At 32.4% G+C, this 22,841-nt stretch overlaps 1 protein-coding gene across 2 annotated transcripts in view; it reads right to left on the bottom strand.

The window, feature by feature from the left end:
- Window positions 1-22,841, bottom strand: part of Asap (ArfGAP domain of ASAP) — a 103,695-nt gene that overhangs the window by 57,596 nt on the left and 23,258 nt on the right. For both annotated transcript variants that reach the window (XM_085814098.1, XM_085814099.1), the window contains exons 9-14: window positions 16,190-16,275; window positions 11,149-11,311; window positions 5,719-5,892; window positions 5,571-5,618; window positions 4,112-4,151; window positions 2,777-2,825 (exon numbers count right to left, since the gene is read on the bottom strand). In XM_085814098.1, the coding sequence (XP_085670224.1) occupies window positions 2,777-2,825; window positions 4,112-4,151; window positions 5,571-5,618; window positions 5,719-5,892; window positions 11,149-11,311; window positions 16,190-16,275 (560 nt within the window). The remainder of the gene's footprint in view (window positions 1-2,776; window positions 2,826-4,111; window positions 4,152-5,570; window positions 5,619-5,718; window positions 5,893-11,148; window positions 11,312-16,189; window positions 16,276-22,841) is intronic.

Here is a 22,841-nt window from a genome sequence, read left to right as displayed (position 1 = left end):
GACACACCTGAACAAAATGGTCTGGCAGAAAGACTGAACCAAACATTGATAAACATGAGAAGATGCTTACTTATAGAATCCGGAACAGATCACAGGTTTTGGGCTGAAGCAATGGCCACTGTGGCCTATCTCCACAACAAGAGCCCATCTATGACAATTGATTGTGATATTCCAGAGGATAGATGGTCACGGTCTGGAAGCAAAACACTGAGTTTTCGGATACACAGCCTGGAGTCATGTTCGCTCATAATCAAGAGGAAGCAAGCTTGATCTTAAAGCTACAGAATGTGTTTTTGTGGGCTATCCTAAGGGAGTTAAGGGCTACAAATTGTATGACCCGAAGAACTTTTTTTTTTTTTTTTTTTGTCAGCAGAGATGTCATTTTTGAAGAAAATGTTTTCTCCTTAAAACTAAGCAAATGTGACAATCCTGCACAAAAAGCTACTCTTAAAATTGAAGATTTTGAATCAGAATATCCCTTGGCTCCTAGACTCACCAGCTGTCTTAGTTGTTCATTCATCGCTGTTGTCACTGAAATTTAAACCCACTTCTGACACAAAAGCTGTTATGTGGGTACGGGTTTGTAATGGATGGAATGCACACACAGCTGATGGTAGCATGAAAAAATTCATTTCACTGTAAAGTTCTGGAACACTGAAACTTTCTGTAACTTTTCAGAAAAGTACTTGAACAGCTCTTCTCAGTAGTACAGAGAACAATGAGTAGTTACCACTTCAAATTACTAAGAATGTTAAGTACAATGGAATGTAAAACTCATCTAAAGAGCAAAGCTCTCACAGAGATCTTGCAATACACCAACTCGGTCCTGAACTAAAAGTTGAGAACAATGCTATCTCTGGCCTTGCACAGTTTTCTCTCATCTGCTTAGAAATTTCCATTATTTTCAGTTTCTCAAAATTGCTGGAAGGCATATGTAGTTACAGTTACATATAGCATTGGATACAGTTACATATAGGGATCAGAACAATTACAGTTATATAAGGATCAGATGAAAATGTGAGCAAATGGTCACCAAGTTTGGTGACTTGGGCGACTTCTTGAAACAGAAACAAGTTATCAAAACCATCACTGGCTTGGTGCTATCTTGCCAAATCGGTAAGAGAGTCACTTACCTCAATGTTAAATGGACTTACTCTTGTAACATTATTTTTCTGGCGGAGCCATTTCATGTTACACTGTACAAGAGGTACTACAATTTTACATATAATTTCACTATCGTTATTTACATACATACAAAATTCACACCGGCTTCTGAAGAAAGTGTGGAAAGAATTAAGAGGGTACATTCAGTATAGTTCCTATATATATATAATGAGCAAGCTGAAAGCTTACTTCTTCCAAAACAACTATGTGCACATGTTGAGTAAGTATTTACTGAGGCACCTTTATCGAGTAAGGTTACTGCAGTAATCGATATGGGATGATTACAAAAAACATCTGCAGTGAATTATTTCAACAGTTCTGCAGCCATGATAATTTTTTAAACAACTTGCAATTCCATGTAAGTGAAAAAGTGAACAAGTATTTAGTGGTTTTATCTATTTTGCCAATGTCTGGCCTTTCATTTAAAGTATAGTTCAAATTAAAATTTCGTTTAAGGTTTTATCTCCTTTCCAGAGCTGCAACAATAACAACAATACACATTTAAGATCACAAAAAATTATGATGCTTTCTGATTGGTTTCAATATCAGGTTAAACTACCATATTTTTTATTTGACATGTGGGAATATATTAACATACACATGTGTTTTGAATGTATGTGGATTTTTGCCTTATATTTAACTGTCATTTCTCTAAAGATTATTTACTGCCTGCAAAAATGTAAATATTGGTCATAGATTTTTATCTCATAAAACATCTCATTTCTTATAAAATGCTATCTTTTATTATTATTTATGAATGGAATAGAAGTTGTAAAGGTAACCATACAAATGTTTTCCATTAATTCACAGAATCCTCAGTGGGTTGGGAACTTTTTGCGAGAGTGAGAAAAATCAGAAAGTGCCCAAATTATAAAAGCGAAAAGCCTCAACCAACTTTTTCTAAAATTTGAAAAATATCCAGAATAGATTTCATATGCAGCATTTTTATGGTTATAATTCAAAACTTTATGCCTATGAAATTATATTGCATCAGCTGCAAATTTTTTATCAAAGAAACTGAAGTTTGTTAGATCAGTTTTATCAAAATGCATGAGGTAAAAATTAGATCCAGTTTTTTTCATATATTGTAGCAAAAATAAAATTTAGTACAAAAGTTATTCCTGATTAAAAAAAGTTTTTATTTCTTTAAAGTTTCAAAATAAGAACAATTCCCAATCATTAAACCCAATTTTATCAGCAAATGAATTTTAATTGGTTCAAACCTTTTGGAAAGTATAATATGTGTTTTTAGAAAAGGATGCTACTCTTATTCATTTCAGGAATTTTATCTTTTCAATACTTATGGATATCTTAAAACAGAGCTTTGCAATAGAAAATGAGCTTTTCAGTAGCCAAGTAAATCATTTATAATACCAAAACACTACTGGTTTTTGTCTGTGGTTCTTATTACTTTCCCTGTGTGTAACATAGATGCACACCAGTTTAAAGAAAATCCTCCAGAAAGGAAATTCTCTTGAAATAAATGGCTAGAATAACACTTTCCCATTATTGCATACCTTTTACATATGAAACAATTTAATATGCTATAATAAACAAGCAGTCATTTTCAACTCGCTGAAAATTGTTAGTTTTATCCAATATAACTACTCACACTTCCATTTCATTCTCGTCCTCTGCTTGAAAGTGATACGTTCTATTATCTGAAAATCAAATAAGAAGAAATTTCAATAAAATAATACTTAATAATAATTACACAAATTATTTAGCTTATAAATGTATTATATATATATTTATGATTAAAAGGTACAGTACAAAATCTGAAATCCGAAATGATCTAAAATTCAGACCTCCAAATCACCAGCAACTTTTTTTTTAATGCTTTACACTTGCGCATTCAATTTTTGAAAAAAAATAAAACACGTGGAGAGCCCTGAATCTTAATGTCACTTCGGCACTGACACAGACCTGGCGAATCACGTTTATTACTTTTTGCTTTCATCACCACATGACTATCAACATAATGCGGCTTGATAAATGACTCACGCAGCAATGTCTAAACAATTATTAGTATCATTACTTTAATTTTTAATATTAGTAATTGAATACTAAAGAACCTTTATGTTAACATTATACTTGCTTGGTAACCTTTTATGTTGACATTATGCTTGCCGATAATTCCAGACTTCAGTTTACTCCACTGCAAAATGTTGAGTGTGGGAATTATAATTTTGAGTTGCACCAAGCAGCAAAATCAACAGGTGGCAAAAGCTTTAGAATATAGCGAAGATACTAGGATGTAAAATTTAGGGGTGGGAGAATTTTCAGAATTTAGGGAGGTGATTGGAAGCAAAATTTTGAATTCAAAGCGACTGAACCGACCCTGGATAAGCCTTAAGTATATGTGGAAATTTATTTATTCAGGACTCAGATAAATCTTATGCACGTGCAGAAAATAGGCAATATAATAGAGGCTAAACTTCATCAGCAAGTGATTGAAGCAAGACAAAATTTAGTGGAACAACATGTCTTTCTAATTACAGGACAAATAGCCAACTGTGTCTAGCAGACATCAGCTAAGCATTATGATGATAGCTGTGGATTTGAAGATTTTCACATATCACAAAGAAAAAGCAAATTTTCCAATTAATAGAGTTTGTGAAGAAATGTGCAGAAATGGTAATAAGTTTTTGTTGTGATGACAATACCCCACTCATCAATCAACTAAGATCTGTAGTATAGTTCTAAATCAGAAAATATTACTACTGATAGTGAAGAAAGCAACAGCGAAATTGTTGAGAGTGAAAAAATTTCCATTGACAATTTAATGGGAATTCTTGATGTGGCAATTACAAGACTTAAACAATGGAACTTTGTGAGTGAATAAGAAATTACATCTATTTATAGAATTAAAAAAAAAGGCATTAAAAAAAAAAAAGCAAATTACACAACTTACATTGAAAGAAATTGAAAATTAGCTAGCACTTACATGATATGAGGTCAAAGCACCTTTTTTCTTCTTGTACAACCTATTAATTATTCAGATTAGTATAATACACATAAATTATTTTCAGACAGACATATGTACAGTGTTAATAATGAAATAAATTACATACAGCCACCAGATCCACACAATGTTTCATATAAAAAAAAATAGAAAGTTTCTTATTTAACGTGCACTACAAAACAAACAGTAGGTTATCTAAAATTGAAAACAAAGGGGAAAATAATATTAATAACAATAATTAATAATTTAGAGTTCCTTCAATGATCAGTTGAAATCCTGTATTAAGTAATATAATAATATTTAAATTATTGAATTTTTTTTAAAAATAAAAAATCTTATAAATTATTAAAACCTTATATATTTATACAAAATTTCTTCTCAGTACAGCTGTTGGATAACGATGCACGACTTCAATATTCCAAGCCTTAACACATCCAAAAAAGTGTCAGAAAAAGAGATGGCACAAATTTCGAGAATAGCTGAATTTAAAAGAAACATGCTTCTAACAAACATACTTAGTGATATCAATCTAGATTTGCTTTTTATGATTTTTCAGAAACATTTAGTTTAATCAAACCAGACTTATGAATACTAATACCATCACAATGCATTAATACTGACAGAACCTAATCTGATTCAGATTAACACATGGATCTTATCCTTGTTACCCACAGATGCTTTGAATTTTAATAACATATTTTTAAACATCATCAAAATTTAAACAAATTTATATAATGTGTCAGAACAGAAATGTCATCAACTCATGTGAATCCTATACTTCAATGCCATATCAATTAATGAAAATACTGGAAATTAAAAGTCCAAACTGAGTTAATTGGGAGAGAACTAAAAATGCCTTACTCAATAAGATTTTGGCAGTATAAGATTCAGCATAGAAAATGAGAATAATCACTTATAATACTTATCCTACACAAGATTCTCCTCTTTAAGAAATTTGATAAAAAGAAATATAAATTTTACAGCTTTAAATCCTGATCTTTAGCAGAGGAATAAAAATGAGCTCTGATAATAAAAAACATCCATCCACATTATCTATTTAACATTCACTTAATGTCCTGCATAATTTTGTAATGTGCGTTAAAAAATTGTTTAATGACAAACTTAAGTTTAAAGAAATCTAAGCCTGACTTTTATTTTCAGCATAAAATTACTAATGCCTTCATAAAAATAAATTAGTGTCTAGGTTTCCAAAAAGATAAATGCAACCTTTTTAAGTAAAATAAGTAATACCAAGTTAAAAAATTACATTTATTTGAAATTTACTCTATATGCTGCAACGAAAAGTTCACATATCAAACACATTTTATACAACATAAAAGACAACAATAAAACTATATAGGAAAAATATTGAAAAAATTTAAAAACTAACAATGTTTGAGTAGAAGCACACAAATAAGATACATAAAAGAGAAGTTAATACCTTGACTTGACTTGTGAGCAGATTGAGTTTAGTTGGTGGTTTAGTTTCCTGTTATGCAAAAAATACATAATATATATAAAGATAGAAATTAATCACAATAAATTATATTCACTGAAATTTGAAAATAAAATATACCTGACCTACTTACATCTGAATGAGAAATGTACAGAAACCCATCTCTAATTTCACATCTACGTTTTTGCCACACCTTCCTAACTTTTCCATCAGATTTCTTTAAAAGGTTACCTATCTTCGTATAACCAAAATTTTCATTTCCTGATGGTTGATGAGGTGTATAACCAGATGGATATAAAACTAAGCTCTGTAAAATATTCATAAATATAAAAAAATCTGATGCATATTATATGGAAATATGATTACACTATTACAAATTCATCATACTATACACATTAATCTAAAACATTTTCTTTAAAATGTATCAAGACATGAATGTGATTATTAATTTTTGAAACAATATAAAACTGACTTCTTACACATTTTTCAATTCAAACACAATGAACTGTCTTACTTTGATCTTCTAAGCAACAATATCTGAAAATACAAAACTTTAAAAATATGAAGGACGGGGTACCCTATTTATTATGTCTTGGAATAAAAGCAATATTGTTTTAAAATTTTTTGTGGCCAAAAAAGGCAGTTTCACTTACATAACTGTATTGATGGTCCACTGCATCTGCAATGGTTAAAGGTTCCAGTTTGAATTAATATTCTAAACCTGATAAAAGTTAACAGGACAAATGAAAGTTCTACATGATAGACACTGGCTATGTAGTAGACTGTGTATACACATAACCTGCTAAGCAAAGCCAATTTCAGAATTCACAAGGCCCGCAGGTTCAGTTCAGTACATCTTTATTTGCACATTCATTCCACATCAATATAAAAAAGCTGTTCTTTTTTAATAGACTTACACTCTTCTATCTAAGCTAAATAAAGATAGATAGAAATTTTTTCCTCCGTCTTGAAAAGAAATACAATGCAAGGAAAAGGAAATTCAAAAGGAAATATCACACACTATGAAAGCACAAGTAACACTTCTTGTTGCCAGTACAATAACAAAGTTTTTTTATTTCAGCCACTACTCATTTTGACCATAATTTTCTCATTTTTTTTCATAACTTTTTTAATGTTTTTTTAACCCTTTGACGTGTGGTGTTGTTCGCACTCTGAAATCACCAGTTTTTGAATTTTTTTTCTCCTCTTCTTTCTAAAATTTTTGAGTGAAAATCAATTGATTACTGATCTTCTACCTCTAATTAACACAAATTGACTGCAGAATCATAGATGTTTTAGGTCTTAGTACTTCAAATCGGATACCTTTTAAAATTCGTTTTCAATGAGACAAAATAACTTTCTTTTATTAATGTAAACAACTTTAAATTTCAAAAGTTATTCATCGCACATCATGATTTCTATCATAAACAATAAAAAGTTGCAATAATTAAACTGCATATACAAAAAAAAAAAAAAAAAAAACTCTATATTTATGGCATTTGCTTTGTGGTTTCAGGGCGCAACCACTGAGCCACTAGAGCATAGTGTCACAATGCTAACAGTCCTCTAGAGGCTCAGTGGTCATGCCTTGAAACAACAGCTCTTCAAAATGGCATTTGCTTGCTTTTAAAATAGGAATGTTTATTTTTACCCGAATATAGATAAGGGGCTTTGAAACCACAGTTATTTTATTACTAAACAATACGTAAAAAGGCCTTTCTTTTCCAGGGACTATTCTCTGACCTCAACATACTTGCTCACCAAGCTAGTATTGTGATTTTATAAATTATTTTGTGTGGTTTAAATTTAATGCAAATATACTTTAGTTATAATTAAAAATAGAAACGGCATAAAGTTTTATTTAAATTAAAAATATTTTCTGAATATTTTGGGACAAAATCTGAATAAAATAAGTATCAATGGGAAACTAATGATCTGTAGCAAAGCCAAAAAGACCATGCTCCCACATTAACATAAAAAGCCACAAATTTTATGTGCTAGATGAAAAGAAAGTAAATAATGCTGGACATATACCAGTGAAATTTAGATCCAGGCAGTGTACATTTTGAAGCACACAGAAGAAACCTCATAGAACAAGATATATGTGTGAAACATGCAATGTGGGTCTATGAATGTACTAAAAAGATAAAACATGCTTTGAGCAGTGTCACACAAACACACACAAGAGAGAGAGGGGGGGAAAGAAGTTCTTTGAAATTACATTAAAAAAAATCCCACAGAGTTTTTTCTTTAATCCTTATTTTACTGAGTTTTTTTATCCATTTATCCAAATGTCCTTATTATGTAGGTACTTAGATTTTCATTGCTGTAGAAAAATTACATAAATGTTTTTTTTTTTTTTTTTTTCAAATTTTTCCTGATGATTTACTTTGTAAAATAATGTAAAAGAAATTATATATAATACATTTTTTTTTTAAATTCGTAAATTTTGTCATTTATTGGAAATGTACATGGAAAAAGGTAAGTGCCCCCTCCCTACTACCTCAGTAAGTTTCAAAGTCCTAGACGCACACTGATTTCACAGTCCAACCACCACCCACAGAACAATGGGCAAGAGTAGACTTTTTAAATTCATATATTATTTGTCTCTAGGATCATAATATTCAATTTCTAGAGTTTTTAGTTAAAAAAATTATAAAAATAATATTGCATGCATCAAAGGATTAAAAGCTGTGGCATTTTAAGTGAAACACAAAAACGCAATGACCAAATATCTAATAAATACTGCCTACAGAATGTGCTACATGTATTACTACGATAACCTGACACTGCTGTTTTGATGCTCGGTTGAGGTATGGCATAATCCCCTTACAATAAGTAGTAGTTTTGTTGCAGAAACATGCATGGTCTGAAAATCTTAGATGCTGGCCCCCCCCCGCAGTTCTATGTTTGCTAGGAATTCAAAAATTATAATTCATATATATTTATTCATTCACTTTAGTAGGTGAAAAATTCAGTGGTCCTTATAGCATAGCATTTCTAGGTATTCTGAGCCCTGATATGATTGACAGTCTCTTCAAAAGACAGACATTTCTGGAATGTGCACAGAAAATGAATGACAAGCATCCAGAATAAATGATAGATGAGCATCAACTATATAAGAAATGCCAGTTTTCTAAACCACTGGTTTCCAAAGCGGGGTTCACGTATTCCATGGGCTACAAAAAGTGATACTTGGGACAGGGTTCATAGCAACATTTTAGTTAAAAAAATAAGCACCTATAAGCACTTTTCAAGCACATTTTAAGAAAAAATAAGCACCTCTCTAATTACATTATACACAACTGCATAACCTTAAAAGAATAATTAGACTTGCAATTTAAAATATGAGCAATGAAATATTTATTAAGAGAATGAGCATTACCTCAACCATGGAAAACAATTAACTTTTTTTTTTTTTTTTTTAATTTTAAATGACAGTTCAATTTACAGAATTAGTTTACAATAAGAGAAAAAAAACTATGCAGAACTAAACTATATTACAAGATTTAATGATGAAATTTCAGTTCAAAATATAGAAAATAAATAATAATAAGCCATATTAATTGTATTCGCTTGCCCACTAATAATAAATGCAATTTATTTTTTCCCTCATATTAATATTTAAATAATTTAACTTAAATCAAAATTCTGAACATTTTCTAAATTTTCATTGCATAACAGTTTTCCCTTAACATATAGCAAAGTAATTTAAGTAAAAAAGAGGAACATTTCTGAAATCAGGAGACGGGAAACTGCTTCATGCAGTCATCCTTTAACAGTAAAAGCTTAACTAACCCGCATACTCGGAAATTGCAGAATATTCCGTATAGTCGAACATAACTGGAAAAAGAGGAGGGGGGGGAAGATTGTAGCCGTTCTTTAGATTTCTCGGCTAAATAAATGATTTTGACATTTTGATATGTGCATCATATAAAAATAGACCAATGGAACTGAGAAATATTCTTCTTAGAAAGAACAGTAAAACTCTTTTATGTGTTCATAAATAAATCTCAGACTGAACATCAAAATTAATTATCTCTGCAAAATACCGCGCAATACATGCGGAGTAATTCTTCCATACGTGTCGGAATCAACAGCTGCCGGTATTCGGAGAATGAAGAACTAAATAAAGGAAAAGAAATAGACTTACTAATCTGGGGTGTTTTTGATTCTAATTTTGAACAGACCGTTAAATTTCCGGAATAGAATCATTTTTCGCTTGGGGTTGGGTAGACTGCAAAACTTTTAGTTCTATTCAATTTTGCAGAGAAAGGGGAGAACCTCCCAACCTCCGTACTGCATAATGTATTGGCAAAAAAAAAAAATAAAAAATAAAAAAAAAAAAAAAATAAAATAAATTATTCTGACTATTTGATTACTTTCCCTTTATTTAAGCCATTTCGAATATTATTCCTTAGAAAGCTAATCTGTGTAAAAATAAACCCATTTTTGGAAGTTTATCTACACTTCAGCAGCTACTGCAACTATATTATTATAAATATTCATACATATATAAGCATAACGATCATAATAAACACGAATATGAACTGACCACGTGGAATGAGAATGTAAATTATTAAAATCTTGATAGAAATTCAAACATGTGTAGTATTTGGGTGGGAGGAAAATAATACCGAATGTAACGCAATTTCTACGGTTTTCCTGTCTGTACTCTCGCGCGCACCATAGGTTACGTTAATGCAGAGAAAAGGGGAAAAGCTATTTCCGGAAGTATGATTTACCATCTGACGTTCCATATAAGGAAGAAAAGTTGTTTATTTAGTTTCGGCTTTGGTACGGGGGGAAAAATGCATGTTCATTAAAAAAAGCACTGAAAGCAAAAAATAAGCACTAAAAACAAAAAAATAAGGGAAGAGAAAAAGTAAGCACCTATAAGGGTCTTTATATTTTATTTTCAAATATAAGGACTTATAAGCACTTGTAAGGACAGCTACGAACCCTGTGGGAGTATGCCAAAGAAGTAGGCTTATGATCACTTGCGAGTGTATGACCATGAATCAAGTGAGTGTGAAGTTCTCTCATTGGTTACTAGCATTGGCTTTTAAAGCACATGCATATTACATTACATTATATTGTGTACAACTTATAATTGTTTACGTCTTAAAAGTGCATAACAATTTAAGAAGTCAACTCAGACTTATGGGACTCAAACCTTTGAATCATATCAAATATATATAACACACTGTATACTGGAAAAGATATTTATTGGAATATGAAAATCCTGTAACAAATGTCTTTCTCAGCTACTAGAATCTGAAAACAAAGATAAAAAAAAACTAAAGATGAGGATCTGAAAGAAAATAAAGATGCACTAAGGACTAAAATTTGCTTAAATTTCTAATGTAATATTTGGAATTAGAATCTGAAACTATTTTAAGTATTGGCACCACAAGGACATTAAAATTTTAAAAAATATGCAAGAAATATGAAAAAACATACCATTAAAGTTTTAAAACTGTAAAGTATATCAAGCAGTTTAGTGAAATTTTATTTTTGAAATGTTGTTTAACCTTTTGAAAACAGAAAAATCTATACTTACCTCTCGAGAATCGAGTGAAGGAGAATTCCGAAGAGTATTTCTAAGATCAACAAGCTTCTTTCTTTCCTCATCTTGCTTTTGCCTAATTTTTTGAAGTTTGGTTGCAAGTTCTTTTATGTACCCACTAAAATGCTCTATAGTTTTAAGACCATCTTGAAAATAACTGCAACAAATTTAAAAACATAAAAAGAAACAAAACTTTAAATTTGAGACAGTACATATTTTGAAATATTTTGACAACAGGGTTAAACTTCAATCTGAATTTTGTGTTCGGATTCCAATTTAATACTTCTAACAAATTTTACTTAAAAAGAAAAAATAGATTTAACTATTTTTCATCCTGTTACCTTTTAAAATCTGGTGTCCTGCCATAAAAATTGGTATTCTAACAAAATGCAAAATAAAAGGAGTAAAATAAAAATTATAAACAAATCAACAATGGAAAAAATACACCTTGCAACATCTACTTCTCTCTCCAGAAAAATTTAATTAAAAAAATTAAAATAATCAATTTCTGCCTAAATCATTATTTTATAGTATGTTCAAATCCTATAATATCCACACACTATCCCTGCAAATGAAATTCTGAAGAGATTTATTTTATAGGAAAGGTTCTTTAACATAGACCACTTGCAAATGATCACATGAGCCTGTGTCCTGACTTTTTTAACCACGCAAACATATTGAGCATATGAAGGAATCTATTTGCAAGATCGTATCTCTTGATTTTTGAGAAAAAGCTGCTTAATACACACATAATGACTGGTTGATTGACTTAATTAATGCAAAGCATACTAGGGCTATATGCCAAAAAAGGAATATCTTTTTGGAGGGCATTTTTAAAGGAAATGACTTTCATTCATTCACACTACCTACGGATAAAAACAAAACTTCTACTATCAGAATTCAGGACAACATACCAACATTAAATGGCTTTAGCATTTAGTCACCAGTGTGGGCTATTCAGATGGCTTTTTGAAGAACACTGCATTCTTTCAGAAACATTTGCCAGTATCACATCAAGGACAAAGGTTATGATCAATAATAATCATTAAGCTATGATTAGGTCTCTGAGCATGCAAGAGGCTTATGGCTTGATCATGCCTGAAATGCTAAAAACATAATGACAAAGTCTAACATAAACGAGCAGACATAGTTTCTGGACAAATACTTATGTAAGTTCATTATACAGTACAAGTCTGTAATCCGGACGTCCATTATCCAGAATCATCTATAATCTGGACCTCGAAGCGAAAAACTTTTTTTTTGTATGCTTCACGCATGCGCGTTTAATGTATAACGGACGATATAAGCTAGGCTAAAATTATCTTTACTGATTCTAAGGCATTTCAGTTAATGTTGCATATTGCACTGTTCCTTAATCTTGGATCCGGCTTATTACTTTTTATTAATTTTATTATTTATTAATTATTTTATTATTATTTTTTATAATCCTAATTGGATTCGGCTTATTATTTTTTGCAGACTGTTAGAGCAATTTTATAAAATCTAAGCTTGAACTTTCGATTATTTCAGAAAGAGTTTCCAATTCTGGAGCTGCCAAAAGATTGTTTCCATGCCCATCAAACAAAAAGTGGAATTGCTGCAAAAAATGGATAAAGGCATATCCGTCTCAAAATTATGTGAGGAGTATGACATTGGAAAGTCAACTGTATATGACATAAGCAAAAAGAAAAAGGAATTTTTTGAATTTTTTATGAATTAAAACATCCCACTTGCAATAAATAACAGAAAAAGGGTTCGTTATGCTAAAAGTGATGATCATGACAAAGTGATGAATGAATGGGTCAGACAGCATTGCAGCAAGGGCGTGCCATTGTCGAGTCCAATGCTAATCGCTCAAGCCAAAATATTTCATGAAGAAATGTACTTAAACACTGGTGGCACATATTCGACAGGTTGGTTAACCAAATTAAAAAATTGCCATGGTATAAGACAATTAAAAATTTCAGGTGAAAAAGCTTCAACTGATACTGAAGCTGCTGAACAATTCGCAGATGAATTCATTGAACTCATTACTAGTGAACAATTATCTCCAGACCAAATTTACAATGCTGATGAAACTGATCTTTTCTGGCAATAGGTACCATGAAATACCTTGGCAATCTCTACAGAAAATGCTCCAACTGGTATCAAAGATTCTAAAGCAAAACTAACAATTTTAGTGTGCGCAAATGCTGCAGGAACGCACACAGGGCAAACTTTCTGTAATCGGAAAACATGCACGATCTCGAGCATTTAAAGGAGTAACAATTTTCCCTGTTGTATATCGCGCAAAAAAAGAGCATAGATGACACAAGTGTTGATGAATGATTGGTTTGAAAATCATTTTATACCCGAGGCTCGGCGACATTTGAATTCAGTTGGTTTACCTGATGACTCAAAAATAGTCCTGATTGTTGACAACTGTTCAACGCATACTTCACTTAGTGAAGTTTTAATGAAAGATAATGTATCTGTATTATTCTTCCCTCTAAATTGTACATCTATCATTCAGCCTATAGATATGGGAATAGTGCACGCGCTGAAATGCAAATATAAAGAAGCATTTTTAAAATCTATGTTAAATTTCTAGAACAATGGCAAGACTATTCAAAACTTTTTGAAATGTTTTAGCATAAAATCTGCTGTGTGGAGCATCACACGATCGTGGGAGGATGTGTCTTCAGATACATTAAAAAATGCTTGGCATAATTTAGGCCAGCTACCATATTTCATGGTAAGGCCGATGAACATGATAGCTGCTAATAGTGAAGTGAAGAAAGTGACAGAGAGGTTATTGGAAACGAAAAAATTCCGATAGACAAGTTAGTCGGTATTCTCAAAGCAGCAATTACAGGACTTGAACAGTGGAACTTTGTAACTGAACAAGAAATTATGTCTCTTTATAGAATTAAAGAGAAAGTATTAGCACAAAAAATGAAGCAACTTAAACAACTTACATTGAAAGAAATGTTTAATAAAGTAAACAAATAAATATTAAGTTTTTTTTTTTTTGTAAATTTTGATACCCTTTAGATCATAATTGCTCTTTATTTCATAAATTACGGTTTCATGTTTTCAATTGTATAATTTCTGCATGCCATCTTACCAGATTTAAATTGATGATCTATAATCCGAAATCGCCGAAGTCCGAATTAAAGACTTTGTACTGTATATAAATGTATATGTGTACTTTTTTCTATGAGTGTAGGAGTTCTTATATATATATATACAAAGAAATTTAGAACCACTGGTGTGCAAAAATTAAGGACGAAGTCAAAAAATTAGCATATCAGCTGAACGAAGAGGCAGAGCGGACAGAAAGACCAATCAGAAGATTAAGTAAGCTGATGTACGGTAGCACATGCGCAGATATGCAGGTAGACGTAATGGGGGAGTGTCTGAGTAGTATAAAGCATGTTGTCGATGTAAGATCAGTATTTCTGGTAAAGAGATTGCACGCCGTATAGCAGTTAAATCACACCGAGTTGCTGCTTCAGCGAAAAATGGCGAATAATCAATCTGTTAGACGACATCTGGATGCTTTTACCCGAGGTCGAATCATTGGGAAGTTGGAGGAAGGCCGCAATGTGACAAGTGTGGCTGCAGAGTTTGGAATTGCTCACAGCATCGTTTCACGACTTTCGTTTTCGTTTGCTCACAGCATCGTTTCACGACGGAGACAATTTCAAACTACAGGAACAGCTATCCGGGGGTTTAGTAGTGGTCGTCCACGAGGAACCACAGCCACAGATAACTGGTATATTGCCTTACAGGCCAGAAGAAACAGGCGGCAGACAGCGGGAGAAATCGCTAGACACATGACACAGGCGACTGGACGACCGATATCGCGTTTTACCGTGGCCAGAAGACGGCGCGGTGGTGGTCTGTTTGCACGACGCCCTGTACGTTGTGTACCTCTAACGCCTGCCCATTGGAGAAGGCATTCTCTGTGGTGCCGGGAACACCAAAATTGGAGAGACAATGAATGGGGACGAGTACTCTTTACAGATGAGAGCAGATTCAGTCTGAGTAGCGATTCTCATTGCATACTCATCTGGAGAGAGCGGGGAAGCCGCAATCATTCCTCGAACATCATTGAAAGGGACAGGTATGGAGGTGGCGGTGTTCTCGTTTGGGGAGGCATCATGCTTGGTTGTCGTACAGACCTTCACATCTTCGACGCAGGTTCAGTCAACAGAACCCATTATTGTAACGAGATTCTTCTTCCATATGTGCGTCTTTTTAGAGGCGCTATGGGTCCATAGTTCCTTTTCATGGAGGACAATGCACCATGTCATCGCACAGTAGCTGCCGAACAGCTCTTAGAGAGTGAGGATATCGAACGTATGGATTGGCCAGCACGATCTCCGGATCTCAATCCCATCGAGCATGTATGGGATTTTCTAGGCAGACGCTTGGCAGCTCGTACCTTATCACCAGTAATGATTCCGGAGCTTCGATTGGCGCTGCAAGACGAATGGGCAGCAATGCCTCAACAACTTATTGACACCCTCATTCTCAGCATGGGCAGACGCTGTGAAACCTGCCTAGCAGTCAGGGGAGATCATATCCCCTATTAAAGACCGGATGTTTCTTGCTGGACACCCATCACAGGGATGTTTCCGCCTTCAGTCGCATTGCGCTCCATGCTACTTTTTCAATAAAGCTTCTTTTTATCCCTCTGATTTCTCTTTTAGTAAGTGTTGCTTACATTACTCATGTCCTTACGTATTGGGGATCTTACGGTATTAAATGATTTGGAAAGCTTTTGTACAAAGTTATATTGAAAAAAACAGTCTCGTCCTTAATTTTTGCACACCAGTGTATTATCCGAAAAACACCTAATGCAGAATCATCGAAGTCCCAACAAGTCCGGATTACGGACTTTGTACTGTATTATATTTATATTAAGTTGTAAAGATTTCTGACAGGAATTTAAGGACCTCCTGGATGCAGTACTACATCTTTAAAGGCCCAGTAGGCACAATCTTACGGTAAGAATATTAAATCAAAGAAAATGTTTCATCAAACTTACTTATTTTGAGCATGATAGTATTCGACAAGATGTTGAAGCAATTCAGCACCTTTTTTTGTCTTTATTTCATTTACTTTTATCAAATACTGAGGGAAATTAAAAAGAAATTATAACTAATCTATAAATTCAAAAAATATAAACATAAAAATAATCACATAATGTATAGTTAATAAAGCATATCAGAATAATAGTAAAATACAGTAGTACATCAGATTACATAAACCAAGATTGAGGTATATTAATTCATAATTATCTTGAAACTAATTCTTTCACATTTACTTTTTCTAATTGAAAAATTCAAACTGTTTGTTTACCTTCTGTTCTTATTACAACTTCCATGTCTATCTAAAAGATTTTCTCATGGCTAGTGATATATTATTAGCGGATAAACTTGGGTTATTCTTGCAAGAGCTCTTCTAAGTAGGGCACTCATGTTGGACATGGCAGTTTATAGCTAACATTTTGATCATTTTAAAATATTCAAATGTGATAAAGATCAAGCTTTACTGTATACTAGCAAAAACAATTTCCACCTTATTAAAACATTCTAACATGACTTTACTATGATCAAAATTGACACTAAAAATAGCCTTCAGAAAATTAATACCCTAACGCTGAATATACACAAGTGTTGCATAAAATATTAGCATATGTTACAGTACTGCAAATTCATATCTCTGGACTAGAAAGTCCAATTTGAGCTTTCAAAATTCTTAAAGCATCCTGCTTCCAACAACTTCAAGTAATATATTTTGGCAAGCACAACAAAACATCATACAACATGAATTCTATATATACAATAATCCATTTCCAGGAGAAAGTTAAATCCATTTTTTACTATAAGCAATTGATTAATCAGTTAACCTCCCACCCCCAATATCATGTTAAATATTTTTGCCTAAAATCTGCAGTGATAAATGTTTTAAATCAGAAAATAATCCTAAAATAGATTAAAAAAAAAAAAAAGGCAGCTACCCACACTGAAGAAACACATAGCATACATCAACATTCATTCAATTAGGAGTTTTGGTAAAATGCTACTACATTCAGCATTGACTTCTAGACCAGGGATGGGCATATATATTTAACCATGGACCACAAAGCTCTTGTTTAGAGCATCATTTGGGCAGTATCATTCTAAGGTGTGATAGAGCTTGTGTGAAGATCTTTGGTGGAGCCCCTATTGTTGGCAGGACATGATGTGGGGAGAACTCTCAGGAGAAATATCTTTAAACAATTACAATTTAAAATAGCATTTTATGCACTTAAGTTTACATTTTTTACTTCAAATAAACCCCAATTGGTGAACATAGGTTACTAACATCCCTGCATGCACATCAGCCAATGAAATATAAAATGTACACGTAAATTCAAAAGAAAATGAAGCAAAAATGGCATCAATGATTAATCACACATTTTTATAAACTTTTAGTTTTGCATACATTCTTATTTTACAAATGTTGTGTTGTAGAAAAGATATCAATCATATGATGCAGTAATGATGTGCAACATCAGTAAAGCATTGTGTTGTCACTCTGCAAAGGATAAGATGTTTATTTTCCAAATTTACTCAGAAAACTTGGTGATATACATGAAGTGTGTTGCCATATATTAGTGTTTTGAATTTAATAAATATATACAGGTATTTGAAAGAAATGTGCTGTCAGTGCTCAAATTACAATACTTTTATTTTTCAAACAGGAGTGCTTTGTTTTTCAGCAAAGAATAAGTTATTCAAGTTTTCTTTCAAATTTATTCTGTAATTAACACACTAAGTGATTTAAAAGCAATAAACACATACTCACTTCAATTATTATTACTACTAACTGGACCCATGAAACTAAACTAGCCAGATTCATTAAAATTAGCTATACACACACATATAAAGGAGGACAAAATACTTATATTATAAATATTATTCTACTGACCATGAAATTTGGGTACCATCAAGCCATGGAAATTGGTGGAGATTCCACTAGAATTGTGGTAATCACTCCTACAGAATTCTGAAACATCTGATGCTTCTTTATTCATTAAACAATTGTATTCAACCTGCTTCGTTTTTGTGCTTTGTTAGAAGGAATTTGTCAATTTTTAATGTTTTGTTAGGTCTTCCAATTTTACCAAATTTTCCGCAGGTCTGACATATTTCTCTTATAATACATCTGATATATTACTCTATTATACATCTAACATATTACTCTTCCATTGGACATTTCAGCTGACTATATTGTGTCCATTAAATAAAAAAAAAATTTTTGATAGTAAGATCTCACAACTTTGAAAAGAATCCACAGTTTGCTGTTCTGTAGAAGACAGATCCTAAAATTCTGATAATTTTTTCCCCCAAAATGTATGAAAAATACAGCAATAACAGTTAATTTATATCTTTGTTCACAAAAATAATATATTTCTTATTGAGAATCAATCTAGGTTACATCAAATGCAACTTCAGATATTATGAGCGTTTCGTTATGTCATGGTTACCACAACTGGCACTAAACTGTACTGCTTGGCTACAGTTTCATGGTTGACAGGATAATAAGTACCATACAGTGTTTGTGTGTGAGTAATTCATATAAATCTATAATTTTATTTTGATTAAATTTTGCACACCTTCAAAACCTTCACCTTCAAAACAAGAGGAAGGTCACTACCTACATACGATTTTGGAAAGCAATCCCATGGAGTCCATGCTCAGGGGATTTATATTAGAACATTGTGCTTATATCACTTATTTTAGGTTCATGTCACCATTGCTATGTTCCTGCTACTACTGGTAGTCATACAGTGGCTCCCATAAGCGTTCCTACACTTTAAGAATTTGCAGAAAAAACACAGTAGCCTGTACCTGAATGTGAATATAAAGCCCAATATTTTTCATATAATCTCCATGCAATTTTTAATAAAACTAAACTTTTTTTCTTTTAATACTAACTTATTTTCTTTTTCTAAAATTGTAAAATGTAAGAACACAGATAAAACATGCCACAAAAGTGACGAAAAAATTTCAATAAAATTTCATAAACAAAACCGTCTGCCACTTTTTTTTAAATTTTGAAGAGGTTTAAAAACTCAGTTGGCTTTATTCTTTGCCTACTTACTTTGTTATATTTTATTTAATATTTAAAAATAGGTCTTAGTCATACGGAAACAACAAATATCATTTGAAAATTGATCATTTTTCATCACCACGGTGGAAAATCATCTGGGATATCACTAAATTAGTACATTTATTCTATTCTACAAAGCACTGCGTGATAAAATACTCTAAAGAAGAAAATCAGATAAAAAATAAAATAAGAAGAGGCCATCAGTCAAAGTTAACTCAAAATGATATGATATTTATAGTTAGAAAATTTATGAAAAATCCAGTGCTATAAAAGATTTCTATAGAATTTACTGAAAAATGTTCTACTTCAGTTTCACATGAAACTGTTCAATAAGTACTCAGATCAGCTGGATTACAAGGGTGCTCTCCTCAAAGGAAATTGTTTTCAAGTGCAAAAAGTCGAATGCTTATTCTTTCCTTTGCAAAATTAATGGTAAATAAGCCTGAAGCATATTGGAACCATGTCTTATTTGCAGATAAAAGCAAATTTAACATTTCTGGTTCCAATGGGCACATGATTGTATGGAAAAGAAAAAATGAGGAACTCAATCTCGGAATTTCACAGGAACAGTAAAAGCATGATGAAAGTGGAGGAGTTTTTGTGTGAGGGATGCATGTCAGCATCAGGATCATGTAATTTAGTATTTATTAATGGCATCATGAACCTCTTTATTTAAATATTTTAAATTATCCACCCAAAATTTGGGTATTGGAAACAACTTTATTTTTTATCAGGACAACGATCCTAAACACAAGGCCCTCAAAGTTCGTTTTTGGTCTGTTTATAATTGGCCCTGTAAACACCACCTCAATCACTAGATTAACCCCTTCCAGGCTCATTTTATTTCGGGATTACGGATAAAAAAATGTCAATTTTTTTTATGCTTATTTTCATACATACATATCTTTTTAAACATAATAGCATCATTCGCATGCAACATTTCCTAAAAATAAATGTAAAAATATCTATTTATAAATGAGTAATAAATGAGTATTTACCTGTAAAGTTGGCTTTCTGTATGGCAGAAATCATTATACTTTGGAGTTAATTCACACTAACTATAAATATAAAGCTTAGAATAGCTAGCTTTAATCTTGAATTACAAATTTTATTTATATCCTGTGCATTTACATAAATTATTATGAAATTATTAATCAAAATTTGATCGTGTATGGTACATTCGAAAGCACGGTACTGCACAGAGTCCAACATCGCAATCTGGACAGTAGAATCTTGTTTCTCTTCTTACCTTCTTCCCTCTACTGTCTCTCTTTGAGCAGCAAATAATACACTGTCTTCTTGGATTACTTTTTTTCTCCGTTGGTGGAATGTAATCAACAAAATGTCTTTCAGACAGACGTGATGGGGGGTGATCAGCAGAAGGACGTCCTTTTTTGGCAGAAAATTCTACCGAGTGGTACTTTTCAATAATGTTTTCTATTATTTTCGTCCTGTACTGAAGATGACTTCTTTTTCCACCAGATTTTGTGTACAACACATATGAATTCCATAGTGTTATATCCAATAAATGGAGAAATATCTTTTTGTAATATTTTTTTCCTCTTCTTTTAGTGACATTGTAACTGCTTAGTCTTTGGTCTACACGGTCGACCCCTCCCATAGTTCCATTGTAATCTACTACCACTTTTGGTTTCATTTTATTTTCCTTCCTGCGGGTAACTGCAACCATCTCCATGTTGTGCACAGTGGAAAGCAGTGCTACATCCTTTTTGTCCTTCCATTTCAGAACCATGATTTTTCCCTTTTGAAATGCAGCAATTTCTCCCTTTTTCAACTTCCTTTTTTTTAGATCAATAGGCATACCTTTCCTGTTCAAGCGAACTGTGCCATATATATCGGTTTTATATGCTATTAGCAATTCTGCCAGTTCTGGGGATGTATAAAAATTATCCGTCGTTACACAGTGCCCTTTCTTCAAAAGGGGATACAATAGTGTCATCACGACTTGTGATGACACAGGCAAATTTTTGAATTGCTCATTCAAAATGGTTCCTTTACCCGTGTAGATTATGCATGACCATATGTAACCAGATTCGGATTCGCATAACATGTAAAATTTTATGCCAAACCTAGCTCTTTTGAGTGGCATATATTGCACCCAACCAAGGCGCCCCTTATACAACATCAAACTTTCATCAATAGAAACGTTTTTACTTAGAGAATATGCGTTCATAAATTTCCCATTCAAACGCTCGAACAAAGGCCATATTTTACACAATTTCGGATTAGGGTGCGATTCGGGATCATAAACCTCATTGTCCGCAAAATGTAAAAATTGCACCAAGAGTTTGTATCTTCTCTTTGAAAGAAGTTTCCCAAATATAGGTGTATGAAATATTTCTTTTTTACACCAATATAAATCTTCTTCGGGCTTTTTCGCGATGCCCTGTAAAGTGAAAACCACTAATAATATCATAATTTCATTTTTTGTAGTTGGATACCATTTTTGTGCCCTTGATTCCTTTTTCAATTCATTCTTTTTCAAGTACTGAGAAGCATAACGATTTGTTTCATTACATATAATTTGTAGAGTTCCATCATCAAAAAAATATTCAAAAAACTGCAAAATGTCGTCACTGTCAGGAAAAAAATTTAGTCCTGGGTGTCCTTGAAATATAAATTCTGGGGGAGCAGGATTTGGTGTATCCCTATTGAGTTCACACCACTGACGAGCATCACTCAAGCTTTCTGAATCAGAATCACTTTCTGTTTCAGAAGTACCGAAATCTGAACAATCAGATTCTGAAACATCTAAACGGTATTCACTTCCAAAATCATCTTCGGAATCGGATTCACTGGAATCAGAATCAATATACCGCGCACAAGCCATTTTGAAAAAAAAAAAAGAAAAAAAAACAGAACGTTAGTTATATAAGCACGTGATGCTTTACGACAAAAACATCTGAACTTGCATCAGAAATTGGCGCCTACTCTTATCTTAAATCTACAGCTCAAAACACTGTATAGTGCTGCCATCTAGTAGCAACAATAGTAAATAAAAGCATCTGAAACCATAAAAGGGACATGTGAAATAATTCGGGAAAGACTGGTTGTGCAGTGTTAATTTCTGGGAAAAGCCGGGAAGGGGTTAAAAACCCGATAGAATGCATTTGCAGAGAATTACAGGTTAGAGAACGAAGACACAACATAAAAATGAAAACCGAACTAAAAGGAGAAATGACGGAAAAATGGAGAAACATTTTCCCATCATTTGCATATTACAAATGCGGATATTACGGGGGAAAAAAAAAAAAAAAAAAGAGGTGAACTCTAAGCCCAGATGTTTGAAAGCTGTCATAAATACTGTGTAAGATATCCTACAAAATACTAACAGAAATACTGAGAAATTTATAGATGTTATTGAGATTTTGAAAAAAAAAACCAGCCCTTCTTTCTAAATGAAGCCCTTCACTCTGCAAAAGCCTGGCAAATGCTGAGTACCCCAGCTAATTAATTAATACATACTTAATGTTAGATATTAAATCTCAAAGATTAATTTGGAGTTATTTCATTCAATT

The sequence above is a fragment of the Stegodyphus dumicola genome, chromosome 3 (assembly GCF_044657685.1).
Source record: "Stegodyphus dumicola isolate Sdum_Otavi_A_Nest chromosome 3, ASM4465768v1".
Taxonomy (NCBI): Eukaryota; Metazoa; Arthropoda; class Arachnida; order Araneae; family Eresidae; genus Stegodyphus; species Stegodyphus dumicola.
Note: the sequence above shows the minus strand (reverse complement) of the source record. Positions and strands in the feature narration are given on the sequence as shown.